The sequence below is a fragment of the Chaetodon auriga genome, chromosome 4, assembly GCF_051107435.1.
Source record: "Chaetodon auriga isolate fChaAug3 chromosome 4, fChaAug3.hap1, whole genome shotgun sequence".
Classification (NCBI taxonomy): domain Eukaryota; kingdom Metazoa; phylum Chordata; class Actinopteri; order Chaetodontiformes; family Chaetodontidae; genus Chaetodon; species Chaetodon auriga.
The window spans coordinates 20,201,861-20,218,400 of record NC_135077.1 but is presented as its reverse complement, the minus strand read 5'-3'; the positions used below and the strand labels follow the sequence as shown (position 1 = coordinate 20,218,400).

General features: G+C 44.5%; 1 protein-coding gene across 1 annotated transcript; it reads left to right on the top strand.

The window, feature by feature from the left end:
• The first annotated feature begins 436 nt into the window (after window positions 1-436).
• Window positions 437-15,343, top strand: smad1 (SMAD family member 1). Its single transcript, XM_076729298.1, has 7 exons — window positions 437-510; window positions 7,617-8,188; window positions 10,535-10,804; window positions 10,910-11,026; window positions 12,985-13,206; window positions 13,421-13,677; window positions 13,998-15,343. Exons 2-7 carry the CDS (start codon window positions 7,789-7,791, stop codon window positions 14,139-14,141), a joined length of 1,410 nt encoding a protein of 469 aa, XP_076585413.1. The 5' UTR covers window positions 437-510; window positions 7,617-7,788; the 3' UTR covers window positions 14,142-15,343.
• Window positions 15,344-16,540: the final 1,197 nt, after the last annotated feature.

Genomic DNA, 16,540 nt, shown 5'->3' with positions numbered 1-16,540 from the left:
GTGAAAGATCAGATCAGGAAAAGTCCTTAAATTTCCTCATTATGCATACTGATAATGTAAAACATGAAGAAAAAGTCAATGAAGCAGCTGTTTCACGTCCTGCATGGATTTTCTGGGAGGCACTGCATTGAAAAGACCCCCCCCTCTGCTTTCTTTCTCCCTAAACTGCATCAAAACAAGCAACATTTCACCACCTCCAACGGGCAGGTCTGTAAGTGCCAACTCTGACATGTGAAAAGAAACTCTCCGCTGGTGAGAAGCCCCTCGAATTCAGTCAGAAACCCGCATTGTTTGACAGTTACATAATCCATTTCCACACAGTGAATGAAGATGTTAGATGTGTGAAAAGTAGGTCTTGTTATTGTCGGGGCTGCATCCCGCGGCATGATACTGGCGCTCAGCGGAGGGTGAGGCGGCTCCGCGACTCCCTGACGCCAGGCCGAGCAGACCCAAGACAGGCAGAGGGAGCACGCAGGAGGAGGCAGAGGGAGGGCAGCAGTGGAAGAAAAGGTACCGTAAACTTTTATTTTCTGTCTTGAAATGCTAAATGAAAAGTTTCTTCATGTGTGTTTTCGCTCGCTGTGGCGTGCGTGGCTCTGTTTGCAGAGAAGTAGATCCCAACGGTTATCAAGTCAACGGTGTGTCAGTTGGCAGCTTCAAACTTTTTTTTCTTCCTTTTACTCACTGTGTCACACTGGAGCTGCAAAATTAGCCACTTTTTAATGGAAATGTAAGATAATTCACAAGGCTAAGTATTGAAAACAGCTCCTTTTGATGAAGAGCTGTAGTAAAGTTGTAGTAGTGTGGGCTAGCTTACTGTGTGTTACAGAAAAACTGCAAGTTTTTGAAGGAAAATTGTGGAAGTGCTGCTTTTGGACACTAAAAACACCATTAAATCACTTTAAAGTTGCTACCAGTTGAAAGATTAGTACATTGATAGGCTTTTAGTCACCATTCAATAGAGGATAAAGGCTGAAATACAGTTATGAAGCACATGGTGTGGGCATATTTGGTTTATTAAGCTACAGGATGTGTCAGAGAAAATTGTGAAAAATGCCCCCCCCACACTTCACTAAAGCCCAATGAGACGTCCTCAAATTGCTAAAACCCAAAAATGTTCAGTTTGTAATGATAAGAAACAGAGATAAGCTGCAAATCCTCACATGTTCAGAAGCAGGACAATGGGAATATTTAGCGTTTTTCCTGTTCATGATCAAGTCTCTGGTGATCAGTTAATCGATTAATCGCCTAATCCTTGAAGCTCTAGTCTAAATAGTCTAAATGTCTTTTTCCTGTCATACACTTGTTAACTGAACAGATTTTGATGTGAAATCAGCATAGTGAATAAAGGAGTGTATATGCCTTACATTGAACCGCTGTGTCACAGATTCACACATGTTGCCATGTTGAAGCTTTCATGAGTTCTCATGATCGTCTGGCTGATGCAGACTTGCTGAGGCTCTTTCAGAGCCGGTGCACCGGTGTGCTTCACAGGACATGCCCCCCCCCCATGTGTGGTTTTATGCCAATGTGTTTATGAATTTGTGTCTGTGCAAGTGTGCATGAGGGAGAGAGGGAGGGAGAAAGAGAGCGAGAGGGAGAGAGACCTACAGGAGCTGAGGCGAGATCTCCTGACATTATTGAAGATGACATATCAGATTACCCAAAGGACAGGAATTTGTCCTTGTCCATGATTTACTTCCAATTGTTTTACCATCCTGCAGTCTCAGGGTACGCGGCTTAAAAATCCTGTTTGAAAATGAAACAAATAGTGTTTTATAGGATTGAAATGACAGTTAGTTTTGCATCAGGGTGAAGCCGAATGCAGATTTGATCGATCTGCTTCGTTTCCTTCTTTATACTCACAGGACATAACAAACATTATATTTGCCTGCCTGAGTCAGACAAAGACAAAAAAAACTTCTCAACTACGAGGTGTAAATATAGGTTAGCAGCATTCCTGTATCCAGAGAGTCAGTCACAACAGTAGTGAAGAACTTAAACCCCCCCCCGTGCATCTGTACAGCATAGCCTGCCATGTGTCGGGGTGAGGTGTCCACCCTAACACAACACTAACCCAACACTGAGTGCCAAGCATGGTTGAGATAGCTGCTTGAACCCCCATGTGTTTGCTAGTTATGTCTGCAGTCGCGTGTGGACTGGTGTGTCTAGGACACAAAGAATCTGATCCCACTTCAGGCCCTCAAAGTCAGGACAATACCAACCACAATTTTGGTGACGGAGGGTTTTCTAGTGTTTTTCCATGCCGTGTCGGAGACAGAGTGACAGCGAGGTTCCGCTCACTCGTGTGACAGAGTGTCTTTACTACGTCAGAACTGTGTATGTGTTGGTGTTTGTAAAGGAAAAGTGACCCCGGCAAGTTTAGAGGAGCTGCCCGGGTCAAAGCCATGTCTAGTCACTGAGGGCAGCAGCGTGTCTGACTGTGGTTATTTCAAGCTTTGCTCTTCGACTGTTTTATAAGACATGAGTGGCTGTGGGAAATATCTGCATTTTCTGGCTTAGAGCCGGCTATTGAAATAGTAAGAGTTGAGCCTGACTGGCAAACGGGACCCGCTGATCTATCAGCCAATATTTGGTTATGTGGTCCATATATGTTAGCTGATAGTTAGCAACTAAACGCAGTAAAGACATCCAACGATTTGGTGCTATTACAAGTTTGTCCACCAGAGAGCGCTGAGGTTTGGTATATATATTAAAGTGTGGCAGAAATGCAATATAAAATTCATGAAAGTGTATAAACACTTGAAAATAAGAACAGTTGTGTTTTCATTACCTTAAAATGGCTCTTTGTATCTACATAGAGAGCTGGTCCACTTCTACAGAGTCCGCCATGTTTCTACAGTAGCCCAGAATGGACAAACCAAAGGCTGGCTCTAGAGACAGCATTTCGCATTTTTCACGTGGCCAGGTGGTTTCAGTTGGTCGCAGTTTGCAGCCTCACCACTAGGTGCCACTAAGTCAGACACAAAGAAAATGAATGAATTAAAGGTTTTGTAGAAAAACATGATTTCTAGGGCTGCAACCAACCGTTAATTTCACTGTCAATCAATCTGCTAATCTTTTGTTGGATTAATCATTCAGTTTGTGAAATGCCTGAAAGCAGAGAAACATGCTTAATGCAGTTCTCCAGAGGCCAAGATCACGTCTTCAGATTGCTTATTTAGTCCAACAAAGAGTCCAAAACCCAAAGATATGCAATTTAAAAACACACTAAACAGAGAAATGCAGAAAATCCTCCCATTTGAGGAGCTGAAACCAGAGATTCTTTGATCTTGCTTGATAAATGTCAATTTTCTGTCGATGGACTAATTGATTTATCAACTGCTTGTCCATTTGTCTCAAAGGACATATAGAAAAAAGTATTGTTTCAGTGTCTTTATGGGTTTTCAGTATCATATCGAGATGCTGAAATTTCATCCTCAGCCTCACAGAGCGCTGGCTGTTACTGCGGAGGTGCTTTCATATGACACTGCTGCTTTGCTTTGATTTGTATTTGTGAAGAAGCTCGTATTGTATCCTTGCAGTGTTAGTCTTTACTCAGTAACGACCCTTGAAGGCTCTTAATTGAGAAGTGCTCGAGGAAGAGCCCAGACATGTGTTGTATTTTTCATCTCTCTCTCTGAAACACTCCCTCTGTCTTACATCTCTGGCTTTGCCATCACTCTCACTTTCTTCCTGTCTTTCTCTCTCTGCATCGTTCCCCCTCTCTTCCTCTCTCTCTTTCTCTTTATCTATCACTCTCTCTCTTCCTGCTCTCCTCTGTTTATAGCCAGTGACTCCATTGAGTGCGGGCTAATGGAGGCCCCATCCAGGACCCTGCTGATAAATAATGTAGCTTCTTTACAATGCTCCGTCCCCGGGGAGGGTCCAGAGAGCATCATTACTGCCTCCTCATCCTACACAGCCCAGGCCTAAATTGATTAACAGACACTGGAGCGGTGCAAAATGATCCATGGGACTAGTGTAGTGGCTAACAGCTCGCACCAGGTGGGTCAAAGCCTTCGCCTGTCCGTGTCGCATGATCCCACTATGTGCTCCCATTAGCCTCAGTTTCTGTCTGGTGGGCTAACTGATGGCCATAACAAGCTACCGCTAACACAATAGTGAGAGAGCATTTCCCGGACTCAGCTGAAGGGAATGTCAGACTAGTTTTTATGGAGCCGTTGTGTAAATGATGGTGTGTGTTTCAGTTTTTACAGGGAGGAGAGCAGCGGCCAAGACCACTGCAGGCATCTGTGTGAGTCTTCATTGACTGTGTGTGACACAGGTGATGAGGCTCAAAGGTTGATGAATACATGTAGACATTTGATTGTTTAGCTCACTGAGTCATGTGATCAGGGAGGAGAATTAGTGCGAAGTGATCTCAGTCAGTCTACACATGTCAGTGTGCATGAAATTGATTGACAGTGAGGAATAAGAAGAACGGTTGAGGTCACCTGTGCAGGTTGTTGTTTGTTCATTTGCTGATATAAAAACATTTAAATCGTCATTTTCTGTGATCAGGATGCTGAGATTAACTGCTCTGAGCTGCATACGTAAACGAGCTGCCAGGAACACACAATCACACTGAATGAAGCAGTGAAATGAAGTGCATTTGAGTGTCATTATGCAGGTATTAGTGACCAACTGAGGCTCGAATGTTTGTCTGAGTGAAAAGTGCTAGAATCAGGATCTTTCAAGGTGACAAGGTGTACCAACATTTCCAATGAAAGGCTTCTATTAAGCATTTAGATCAGATCTGAGATTCACTTATTGCACTCAGAACGTGTTTTGACAGACAAGCTGCAGACCTGGACGTGAACACCGAATCTATTTAAAGTGAGATTTTCAGAGTCATTCGGAAAGTTGGTGCACAAAAAGCCTGTTTATGTCATGCAAACATCCTAGTCTATACATAGATATAGGAACAGGGAGGGACAATGGCGCCTTTATATTTTGACTGCTTCACAGACAACTCTAAACTAGCATTGTCCAAAGAACCAACACAAAGCCATCAAGACCCTTTAAACAAGCATGTGGTCAGGCCAGCAGTCAGATATTTCTCAGTGTTAGGGTTGGAAATATCAAAGAGATATGGTCTCCAGCTGCAGGAGAATGACAGAGGATGATGAAGCCTGCTCCAGATGTTACAATACACAACTTTCGGGAATCTTCCATCTGAAACGGATTAAAGGTTGTCTCTTTGTAGCTCGTCCTGAACTTGTGCTGATAGGGCTGCCTGTTACCGAGAGGCCATCAAAACGGCTTTGTGGCTAGAAGTCGATCAAAAAGACTCTCTGTATGTCTGGCTGGTGACCGTGGTACAAAGACGATACTGCAGTGTTTGCCTTTTGAACTTAATGTCTTATTTGTTATGCCCCACACTCGGCGTTCAAGTATGTCTTTTGCTTTATGCTGAGTCAGTTTTGCATCGGGCACCGACAAGGTCACCGTGTAGCACGATGCTGTACATAAGCTTTTTGAGATTTATTATGACAACAATCATAGTTTATATATATTTAGTTTGAGACAACAGCACAGAAACCCAGAAACTCCAGAGCAGTAGAGAGCAGAGGCTGTACCCTTGACATTTCTGAGTAGAGTTGGATATTCAACCTCTTGTGCAACTGCTTGTATTTAACCAACATTTAGGATCTTTGGTATCTTTTATTAACATAAATAAAGGGATTTGAAGAAAAAAAAACATGTTTATAGTCCTCAATGCAAGGTATCAAAGATTAGATAATTGGTATTGGTACTGAAACTCAGGTGTTGCATCACCTGAAGTATCAGAAGACATACCCACCCCTGATAACGAAAAGTGTATATGAAGTCTGAAGCATGACTGAAATAAAACTACTTCAGTGACTAAACATGCAGGAACAGAAGCTTCACCCAGTATGTTTCTGACCCGTCCTCCTCCTCCTCCTCCTCTGTAAGCAGCTTCACCACAGAGGAAGGTGCATTCTCAGTGAGAGAGAGAGAGAGACAGAGACAGAGACAGAGAGATTAAAGTCAGGGGTGGCCACTTTACAAACCTGCCTTTTTCTCTCCCACCCTGCAAAAAACCTGCAGGTCCCAGCAAGAGGAAGTGATGTCTGTGCTGGTGATGACAGATATGAAGACGTAACTGCAGCTCGCTTCCTGTTTCCCTGATGGTAATAAAACAAGCCCACCCATATGTCCCCTCCCTCACATGGTAGTAGCTCTGCATCACTTATGATCAGCCAGTGTGATTCGGGTGGCGAAGCTAAGTATAGGTGCAACTTACTGCTTTCCTGTCAGTGTGGTTGGCAATTGTAAGCGTACAAGGCACTCACAACACACACACACACACACACACATGCTGTAAACAGCACCTGTTCTCATCAAACTTCCCTTCCCATTTGTCAGTATGATGTAGCCGACGCATGCAGTAGCTGACAAAGATAGAAATCGCTATTCATCCCATAATCTGAAGGGCCAAGAATAACTACAGAGCACTCTTAATGATGTATTTCTTCCTGCTCGTAGGAAATCCAATATACTGCAGGCTTTACTGTCAGAGGATGATGATCCTCACCCGTGACTCAGGACGGACAAAAGGTGGTGGATCCCTGACAAGCTGTTCATTCAATTCTGTGATTGCATCTGAGCGTTTACGCACAGCCAAACCTCCGCCATAACTATGTTTTTATCTCCCTAATTGCATTCAGAGAAACTTGAAAAGAAGGTGGAACCGGGAGAGCTCAATGCGCTCTTGTTTTCCCTTTTAGAAGCGAGAATGCATGTACCTCCTGGCTACTGAATTGCTCCTGTGGGACCCGAGTGAATGGGCACATTTATCCTGGGGTCCACATGCACTTCCTTTTTATTGTCCTGCACACTGCAGATTCCTGCCCAAAACCAGTGTTTGTTGGTTGGTCGTGTTGAAGCTTTACAGAACATTTGCCTCAGCGGGCTGCTCATTGAAAGTCCCCTTCCTCTGAAATCTCAAAGACCTTTTCAGATTTCACTTGCGTATATGCAGAGTCGGCAGGCAAACTGCTCGAGCTGCTGCAAGTAAAACTGTGTTTTGGCAGCATGGCTAAATTCCTCTATCGCTGCATGAGTTTTATGTCGCAGTATCAGTAGAAAACTACCATATAGCTGTGCAGTGGATGTTAAAGTGCTGCACAGGGGTCAGATTTAACCTGTGAAGAGTACACATTTCTGCGAAGTGAATCAGGTATTAAATCTGCAGGCCAAATTCCTGAAGGTTTTGTAGGCTACATGCTGCATCTGAGTCCTTTGCTGTAAATGACATGAGTGAGTGGTGGTAATGTGACAAGCCATACAGACAGGAAGCTATCTGCAGAATGTCTGTTTGGGGTGGATGTTCACAGGAGGGTGTCCGCTGTGACTCCTCTGCCAGTTTCCCAGAAGCCATGATTGATATAGCCACAACAGCTATGAGGGTGACATCATCACCGCAGTCTTCTGGTGAGACATCAGTGAAGAGTGAAGAAGGACGGGGGAGGTTAATGTTCACTACAACTTTGTTAGAGTCGGAACAGGATGCAGCGAGCAGGGCTGATCTGCACAAGCGTGTTTGAAATCTCCTCACAGATGCTAACCTACCTCTCCTTTTCTTTTAGTGACCGTCAACAGGACCTGATCTTACATCTTTGAAGCCGAGGATTATCTGAAACCCCAAAAGGACGAGCGCTCATAGCCTTTCATCCTTTCTTCTCTAAGTGGACTGTCCACCACCGCTGCTCGCACTTCCTTTGGGCAGAAGGGAGAGGGGAGGAGGGCGGCTCATCCGACATGAACGTCACCTCGCTCTTCTCCTTCACCAGCCCGGCGGTCAAACGGCTGCTGGGTTGGAAGCAGGGAGACGAGGAAGAGAAGTGGGCGGAAAAGGCCGTGGATGCTCTGGTCAAGAAACTGAAAAAGAAGAAGGGGGCCATGGAGGAGCTGGAGAGGGCTCTCAGCTGCCCGGGCCAGCCCAGTAACTGTGTGACAATCCCCCGCTCCCTGGATGGACGGCTGCAGGTGTCCCATAGGAAAGGTCTGCCACATGTCATTTACTGTCGGGTGTGGCGCTGGCCCGACCTGCAGTCCCATCATGAGCTGAAGGCCCTGGAGTGCTGCGAGTACCCCTTTGGATCCAAACAGAAGGATGTGTGCATCAACCCCTACCACTACAAACGAGTGGACAGTCCAGGTGAGTGATGGGACCCTGACACCGGACCCTTCAGGGCCAGTACTGACCCCCGCTGTCGGTGCTAGTCTTTCCACAAACTGATTTAAAGTGAATTTAAGGAATGTTTTGAGCAGTTATCTGAGCATGTAAAATATTTTTACACTGATGTTCCTGCATTTTCCTTTCCAGTAATGACTATTGCAGATTTTGACTTATTTTGCTCTATTATCTGTTTTTGAAAAGTACAAGAAAAACCAACATGAACCTTTTATGAAAATGCAAAATTCAGCTTCAGGACATTAAATCCAGGATCAAGAGATTTTAATTAAAGTCATGAAATGCTTCACACAAATTAACATCGTCAAATTAAAATTAAATTTCGTGAGGAAATAGAACAAACCAACTCCAGTGATAAAAAATGTCAGAAATAAAGAGATAAGCAAAATTTAACGAAAATGTTAAAGTATAATGAAAAGAAGAAGAGGTTTGAAGAGATGCAGACTCTCGCTGCAAAGGTAATGCAGAAACAAGACAAATCAAACACTGCTCGGCCTCTTCCTAACAAGAAAATGAGGGTCAGCTGACAAGATGGAAACAGCTGTGTGCAGGGTGCTAAGTGTGTAAAGGGCCAAGTGTATGTGTGTGTGTGTGTGTGTGTTCGTTCATGTGTGTGTGGAGCAGGAAATTCCATCTGAGGGAGAATGAGGGCTTTGTTTTGGGCATGCTCTGTGCTGCCGGCCTTTTTTTTTTTTTTTTTACATTTATGCACACATGTAGACACACACAGGCACACACACTCACTTGCATGCGTGTTAAAAAAACGAGGATACGAACACACACACACACACACACACACACACACACACACACACACACACACACCCATGACTGCATGCAGAGTTTCTCTGAGGATGGCTGGAACAGGAAGCCAGTCACCCACACACAATGGGAGGAAAGAGTTGTTGCCTGCCTTGCACACTTTTTGTTTTAGCAGCGGGTGGAAGACGGAGGGCGGAGGTGATTAAACCCCACAGCACCTGTCCGTCCATTCTAACCCCCCTCCCCTACTCCCCGAACACCGCCCGCCTACACGCACACACACATCCTGTCAATCTTTCTTCGCCGTTTTAGCGAACACCTGCTCCACATATAACCTTTGAAATAAACTCCTGCATTGATGCATTGGTCCGCTGCAGCACACATGGGCTACCTGCAGGTACACTGACAGCAGCGCAGGCCCCGTCTAAAATTTCAGCACCAGCTTTATTTATCTGCGCAGGTATTTATAGGCACAAGTGGAGCATATCTGTGTGGTTTGTGTGCTCTGCACCTGAATAGCCCTCACATCAGCCAGGATATTTACCCCAAGTGATGAATTCCTCAAGAATGGCTCGGCTCAAAATGTCTTTTCAGAGCAGAAACCTGAGAGTCTGGGCCAAATACTGCTGGCTCAGACCAAGAGGCTGGAAGCTGACATTCGAAAAATGCAGCGACATCTGTGCTCAGGACGTAAAAACATGCAGAGTGCCAGAAAGAGTTCACTTTATTATGTTGGAATCAAATAACTCAGCTCTTATTAAGTTTGTATGAAGAGGTTTTGCATGTGTGTGATTGCACAAGACGTCCACAGTGCTGAAAGGATTAGTCAATTAATCATTAGGCCGAGATAGATTACGCTCTTCATTAATCCCAACTGTCAATTATCACAAAGCCAAGTCACGTAAATCACAGAACAATAACGTAAAGACAGTGAAGAAGGTAGGTAAGAAATAAAATACAATAAGGCCATAAATAATGAACAATTAACTGAAATAAGATAACATCTGAGAGGAGACGCTGAACCAAGAACAGAGACGAGGAACATATTCGTACTCTAATATGTACAGAATGTAGACTGAACAGTGACAATGCCGCAGTCGTAGTAGAGTTTATTAGGTTTTCCACTGTTGGAAAAAGGATTTTGAAGACTTCACCTTTGGCTCTGTGGAACTTATGATTTGCATTTTGTACTATTTTCTGACATTTGATTAGATCTGACTCAAATCTAGTGTTAGCGATGTGCAAGCCTGCTGCTCACTGATTCAAATATAGAGTTAACACAGTGTGAGCCTCTCTCCTGTGGAGTCAAACAACAGGACAGTAGGACATCAGGACAGAAAGAAAACCTCTTCTGAGTTTCTGAAAGTCAAATACAGACTGTTTGTTGAACGAGTTCGAGCTCTTAGCTGTCCGTCAATCAGTGTTTGGTTCGAGTTGTTAGTGGAGAACAAGTTGACTTTAAGGATCTGTACACACTTGATAAACATACTGTGATTGGTTGCTTCAAAGCACTTCCTGTTTTAACCATTTTTATGACCCTCTCCTCAGTGCTGCCCCCTGTGTTGGTACCGAGGAACAGCGAGTTCAACGCCAAGCATACAATGTTGCCTCGCTTCCGCAACCCTCTACAACAGAATGAGCCGCACATGCCGCAGAATGCCACCTTCCCAGAATCCTTTCCTCAGGCCAACACAATGCCCCCCAATTTCCCCCATTCGCCGGGGAACAGCTACCCAAACTCACCGGGAAGCGGCAGCAGTGCCACCTTCCCCCATTCACCCTCCAGCTCTGACCCCGGCAGTCCATTCCAGATGCCAGGTGAGACCCAACAGTGAATTATCTTCAGTTTTTCCTCCTTTTTCTTCCCACTGAACAACAGCAGCTCACTTATCTGCTTTTTGTTCCGCCTCCTTCCTGATGCAGAGACCCCCCCTCCTGCCTACATGCCCCCAGAGGAGCAGATGACTCAGGATTGCCCCCAGCCAATGGACACCAACCTCATGGCTCCACCCTTGTCTCTAGAGACTAACAACCGGCCAGGTAACCATGGCAGTTACTATCTCATACACACACGCACACACACACACACACACACACACACACGTCCTTGTGTTCATGGTGATATCATCCACATAAAGCTGTCTGCACCTGCTCGCCTTGATCTGCAGGTGCAAAGATTTCTTTTTCTTTTTCTTTTTCTTTTTTCTCTTGTGGTCAAACTAAAAATCTGAAAAAGAGAGAAAAGCCTCAGCTGAGTCGATGCCGTATCCTGTTAGATTAGACCTGAGCAGAGTGTGGAAGGACCTGCTCGTTCACAGCCAGGCTCTGTCTGTGGGTGCGAGCCCAGGGGACGCTTAGAGCCTCAGCAAATGAAGCCAGACCTCAGAGCAGCTTTATGAGCTCTATAAAAGCTGGGGCTTATGTCATCTCTGCTGGTGGTAATGACTTGAAACTCGTTAACGATAAGATTCACTAATTACCTCCAACTTTCAGATCTGAAATGTGGTGCAATAATTGCTGCTATCTCTGCTTTGTGGTTTTGGCTTTACTGTGCTGGAGAGCAGACACATCCGAACCCTGCACTCAGGATCCTAATAGACCGTACGATGGACAAGTCAAGTCTCCAGAGCCGTCTGGCAAACTCTGCACTTTTGGAAGTGTTGGGAATAATTTCAGTGAGCGATAATAAGGATTTACTTGCTGGATTAATGGCTGAGAAACATTGCTAACCTCAACATGAAGTGATTGAGATCAGTCACTCCCAGCTTTATTTTGCCTCTGACTCCTTTCATCAAAGCAGTGTCAACTTGTGACGCCTCATCACAACAGGCATGTTTGTGAGCCGCAAGCAGTGCGATCAAAGAGTGATGTTCCCTTAATTAGAGGCACAAAGGGGTAAACTACAACTTTCAACAGAAAAAAAAAGTGCAGAAAACAGGCAAGTTTGTGTCCTTTCTCATTTCACATCCTGGTAATTATCTCAAGACCCCTGAGATTTGTCTCGTGAGTCTTTGTTGGGGTTCAGACCTCCAGGCTGAAGCCTGTCTGATTGTCTTATTTGTCTGTTTATTGCTCTGTTTCATTTTGCTGTAGCAGTGTCGCCATGCTGCCAGACGTCAGCAGTGACTTTGATGAGCGTGATGTTACCACAGCCAGTAGAAACGATGGGCAAAATGTTTGAAATAAGTTGTTTAAGGATTAAATGTTTGATTTCTGCACAAGCACAGGATGTAGGTGTTCAGTTATTTTCACCTCACTGTGGAAGAACAGCTGGACACCTGACCAACGAAATATTTGTGCTTTTCCGCGATCATGCGCTGAAGGCCCAAAGATCCTGCCCACACACAGTGACAGCGATAACGGCAAGAGCTGTTGAAAAGTTTGCTGGAAGTGGGAGTTTTGGGAGTTCTTTTCTTTTCCACAAGCTGCATCCTGTACGGGGGAGTGGGTTTCCATTGTAGGCCAGCTCTGGGAATGGGACAGACAAAACACACCTGCTAGCCAGTGCCACGCTACAGAGGAGGTTTGGGAGAAGTATGTGCTTAGATAAACATAATTTATTCCTCTCCGAGAGAGGGTGAGGCCAGCTGGCACTGCTGTGCTTCAGATTTGAGGCACGCAGAGCGAGGCCAGGCACCTTCTATCGACTGTTTTCCCGCTCAATAAAGGCTGGCACACAGACCACAGACAGTGGGCATCATTTAGGATGCGTCTGCATTGATTTTGGTCGGCATAAATGTACACAAATGCAACCAATGGGTCCTGTATGTTTATTCAAATCATTGTTATAGGCTACAGGGGACAATTTGGAAGAAATAATGGTGCAGATGAGTTAGATTTATAGCTGAGCCTCCGCTGGCATCAGTGGCTCCTGGCAGCTTGTCTGCACGAGTCTGCTCAGAGGAATCTTAAATGTGCATTAAATGTGTCTGCGTCTGTCTCTGCATGTACAGTGCACTAAGATCCTCCTGTGACCTGTTAATGTGTTTTCTGAGCAGATGTGCAGCCCGTGGCCTATGAGGAACCCAAGCACTGGTGCTCTATTGTTTACTACGAGCTCAACAATCGCGTCGGAGAGGCGTTCCAGGCGTCCTCCACCAGCGTGCTCGTCGACGGCTTCACAGATCCCTCCAACAACCGCAACCGGTTCTGCCTCGGCCTGCTCTCCAACGTCAACCGCAACTCCACCATTGAGAACACCCGGCGACACATCGGCAAAGGTGCAGCATTCAGAGCCCGTCGATGGCTGCACACGCGCTGACAGTCAGCAGACGAGACTAAATCAATTCATGCTGTCGATAGATGTTAGAACAGAACAATAACAACAAATTGAGTCAACATTTCAGTGCATTGATTTAAGATGACCACACTGATGTTTTGGGACTGTTTTAGCTGATGAGAGCGAGGTGACCAACACTTCATTCTTCCTCTCAGGTGTCCACCTGTACTACGTCGGCGGGGAGGTGTACGCAGAATGTCTGAGTGACAGCAGTATCTTCGTCCAGAGTCGTAACTGTAACTACCACCACGGCTTCCATCCCACAACTGTGTGCAAGATCCCCAGCGGCTGCAGCCTGAAGATTTTCAACAACCAGGAGTTTGCAGAGCTGCTGGCCCAGTCCGTCAACCACGGCTTCGAGGCCGTTTACGAGCTCACCAAGATGTGCACCATCCGCATGAGCTTTGTTAAAGTGAGATGATCAGACACTAAAGAGTGACAGTGTTTCATTTGGCCTGTCAGATTTTCATATTCTCCTTTCTGATTGACAGATGAGTCAGTTAAGTATTATTGTTTGAGAAATGTGTGAATTTCTGAATGTTTAATTAGATTTTTAAACAAAGAAAATCACAAAAATCTGAATTCTAAATGTCATCTCTGCTGCAAACACTTTGTAGTTTGACTGTTATTTCTTCACCTGATACATCTTTTCATGCATCTTCTCAGTAAAAATCTGAATTAAATATAAACAACAACAAGCGTAACTGAACATGATGTTTTCATGTGTTCCAGGGCTGGGGAGCAGAGTACCACCGCCAGGATGTGACCAGCACACCCTGCTGGATCGAGATCCACCTGCATGGTCCCCTGCAGTGGTTGGATAAGGTGCTGACCCAGATGGGCTCCCCCCACAACCCTATATCCTCCGTCTCCTAGGCTTCGCTGTCCTCGGCCCTGTGGCTGTCCACACCCCAGCATTTTGGTCTAAGTAGCGAGAATAAGGTCGCAGATCGGCTTGTGGCTCAGCCGATCGGCCTGGCCCGATAACGGGTGGAGGTTTCGACTGAAACACAAGTTGATCTGGGATCAGAAGGGCTGGGCGGGTTGTTAAATGGGTTGGTTTGTTCTCTACTTGAAGGATGTCTGATTGGGCACATTTACAGCCTGGGAGAGGAGAAGCAACGTGAGCGTGATGCAACTGGAAGATACTTGATCTTTGTGACCAACTGTAATAATTAGACCATCACACTCATCATGACGCAAGTATCCTCCCTGATCTTGCTCCCACAATGTCTCTTTTTCATTGTTCTTCTATTATTCTGACTCATTACTAGTTTGCATCTAAATATTCCCTCTGAAATCCAGATATACTTGTATAGTTACAATAATTATGGGACATTCCAGGTCGCCAAAATTGCACTCGGACTGCAATGAGGTCGGCATGAAATGTGCTTATGTAAAAAGTTAGCAGGGACTTGGAGGTCGACCAATATGACTGAAATTTTTTAATCACCTCCGGATACTTCAAGAAGTATGCCGTTTCCTCAAAGTACTCTTTTTTTTAGGCTAATAAATGAAAGCAGTACAGAGCTATTATGAAAATCCCATAACACAGATCATGAAAAATAATAGGAGGGCAAAATTAGGGGGAGGTTGAGAGTTTAGAGTGGGGGTTTAGCGTGGGGCATGGCACTCAAAGGGCATTTCAGACTATTCAGACTAATGTTTAAATGTTGCTCATCTTGTGTTACACTCGTGTTTCAAATGAATTTTAAGAAAAAAAAGAATAGTGTTTAGATATATTCACTATTAGGATATGTGCTGTGCAGTCTGGTTTTGCAAAGCATAGTTTGGTTAGTGTAGCGTTCCACATGTAAGACTGGTAGCTGAACACCACGTGGAGCAGAGGCAAATACAAGTGCAGTTTAGTTTGTCCCCGGCTGTTTACTCTGCAGCAGAATCAGATGTGTCAAACGCAGTCACGTAAACGTTTCAGTGGCTGCGCTTCGTTCTCTTATTACATCGACTGAGCAGAACTTGTTAAATGACTGTTATGGGAAAATGTTGAGCATTCAGATTTTAATTGTTGACTGAGAAAAGGGTGTCAGCGGCTGACGTCCCGGTATGATTTCTTTTTTTATAAAACGCAGATTTTGCCATTCAGTTCTTTTATGCTTCGAGCGATCCTCTTTGCTATTAAACTGTATTACTCTTGACATTCTTTTTGTAATTTTGAACATGTTTTCTCTTTTGTTTGTCTGCACTTTCACACATTGCCTTCTCGTTTTGTTTTTGTTTTTTCTCCTTTGTGTTTTTGCTCAGTAAAACTCCCAGAAAAGCAGTTTTATTCCATGAATATCAAGCCTCTACTGGAAGATTCAATAAATTTGTTTCAGTACTTCCAACATCTCTGCCTCTTTTATGGACACTGTGTCAGGGCATGTGTGTGTGTGTGTGTGTGTGTGTGTGTGTGTGTGTCTTTCTCTTTAATTACAGGCCACCCATGCTAAGAAAATATGCATCATGGTATTGTCGGGGACTTTCAAAAACATCAACCGCTCTGTGTGTGTGTGTGGACACAGACCTTCAATTAGGGAAGCACAACAATTACAAGTGCATCTGAAACCCAACTCCACTAATGTTAAGCATAATTGCATTTTCCAGTAAATTGCTGGAAAGTGCATGAAATCATGTGTTCTCCTTTGTTTTATGGGGAAACGTTGTGACAGTACCGGAACAAGCAATCTTCCAGGAAGCTCCCCTGGAAATCACTGACTTACGTGTGTGTGTGTGTGTGTGTGTGTGTGTGTGTGTGTGTGTGTGTGTGTGCAGAGTTTCATCTGACTGTACATGACGTGGGTGGTATGGTTGCACAGTGGTTAGTATTGTTGCCTCCCAAGAGTTTGCATGTTTCTCCCAAATTCCACAGTCGAGCACGTCAGGTGGACCAGAGACTGAGTGTCTTATGGCTTAAAGTGTTAGTGACTGGTCGTCTATCTTGTGTGTTACAGCCCTGTGATGTGCTGATGATCCGTCAGTTCTTTAGGAAACAAATATTACAAACATTATTTTTTCACAAGCATTTTAATGGATGCAGATTTTGTGTATTCTCCATCACTACTGCTGTGTTCTGATTTTCAGTATCCCAAGTCTAATTCAAACTAAAGTATACATTATTTTACAAATGAAGACCCATTTTTTTCTGTTCTTTGAGTGAGTCCAAAAACCCATCAAATAAAAGTTCTTTGCCCACATTTTTATTGTCTATATTGTGCTTAATTAGTCCAAGAGCACAACAAATTTTAATCTTTTCTAATTAAATCTTTTGGATTACC

Excerpts from the sequence above, each read along its gene's own strand:
- smad1 (XM_076729298.1), top strand. The coding sequence starts at position 7,789 with ATGAACGTCACCTCGCTCTTCTCCTTCACCAGCCCGGCGGTCAAACGG. Across the intron at positions 8,189-10,534 it reads CAAACGAGTGGACAGTCCAG|TGCTGCCCCCTGTGTTGGTA; the intron begins GTGAGTGATGGG and ends CCCTCTCCTCAG. Across the intron at positions 11,027-12,984 it reads AGAGACTAACAACCGGCCAG|ATGTGCAGCCCGTGGCCTAT; the intron begins GTAACCATGGCA and ends TTTTCTGAGCAG.